This window comes from Lytechinus variegatus, chromosome 2 (genome assembly GCF_018143015.1).
Source record: "Lytechinus variegatus isolate NC3 chromosome 2, Lvar_3.0, whole genome shotgun sequence".
Taxonomy (NCBI): domain Eukaryota; kingdom Metazoa; phylum Echinodermata; class Echinoidea; order Temnopleuroida; family Toxopneustidae; genus Lytechinus; species Lytechinus variegatus.
In genome coordinates this window covers 24,888,651-24,889,785 of record NC_054741.1, presented here as the reverse complement: position 1 = coordinate 24,889,785, position 1,135 = coordinate 24,888,651, and the positions used below count along the sequence as shown (strand labels likewise).

The 1,135-nt window shown below is 39.0% G+C and overlaps 1 protein-coding gene across 1 annotated transcript; it reads left to right on the top strand.

Annotated features, from left to right (window-relative positions):
• On the top strand, positions 1-911 carry LOC121409700 (capping protein inhibiting regulator of actin dynamics-like; the record flags this gene model as incomplete). The annotated part of the gene is made up of 1 exon (XM_041601608.1): positions 1-911. A coding segment is annotated over one exon (654 nt), but the record flags the coding sequence as incomplete, so codon positions are not given.
• Positions 912-1,135: the final 224 nt, after the last annotated feature.

Here is a 1,135-nt window from a genome sequence, read left to right as displayed (position 1 = left end):
AGGAAAGAGGAGGAGGAAAGAATCGAGGAGGAAAGAAGGCGGCAGGAAGCAGTAGAGGAAGAAAGGAGGAAGGAGGATAGCCAGGAAAGAGTTTGGAAAAGGGTTGGTAGGAGCAAGATAGACGAGATAGATGAGGAGATCATAGAAGAAAGACGGAAACTACAGGAAAGTAGGGAGAAAGAAGAAGAAGAGAGACAACTCGATGAAGAAGGAAAGCAGCTAGAAGAGGAGAAGCGGAAGATAGAGGAGGAGGAGAGAAGGTTAGAAGAAGAGAAGAGAAAATTAGAGAGAAGGAAACGTGACAAGGAAGCAAAGCAGAGAAGACAGGAAGAAGAGAGGCTAGAGAAAGAAAGGGAGCTTGAGAAGAAGAGATTAGAAGAGGAGGAGAAGAGACTGAAGGCAGAGATTAGACAGATTGAGAAGAATTCAGAAGGCAACACAGAAGAGACCCCAGAATGTAGAGTTGTTGAGCTTGTCAGTGATAACAAGACTATTTCCATAAACCTTCCTGAATGCCAGAGTGAACAAATCCAAATAGTTACCAAGGTTACGATTGCCACATCTTACTATGTCAAGACAAAGAATGGATATGTTCTAAAAAGAAGATTAATTGACTCTCACTATCCAGAGAAAAGACCAAAAGTTACAAAGTAATTTGTTGTACATTTTTATGATCCTCATGTATTTTGTATGAGCTTTATGTATCTTATGACGTTTAAGAATATTTTTTTTATGTGCATGAATGAATATTCATGTATTTTGTATTGCTATATATTGAAATTTAATGCTATTTATATAGTCACTGGGACAGTGACTTATTTGGCAGGGGGTAGTGTGAAGGAAACCCCCCTTCGTGAATAGGAAAATCTCATCTTAAAAGAGATATTTAGATTTCTAAAATGTCCTTTTCATCTGGAGTTTTGTTTGTTTACATAACATAACTGAAAGCCATTATAGTCATTGAATGAAAGGTTAAGTGCCGGTGATCAGCTGTTTTTACTACGTGAACTGTGACCTGAATTCCAGAGAGAGACTGGTGAATTTCTTTGGATTAATTGTTAGTGTGCGCGCATACGTGTTAGCGCAGAGGAATTGGTATATTTCTGCTGAGTCACGCCATAATCGCGTAGAGCCA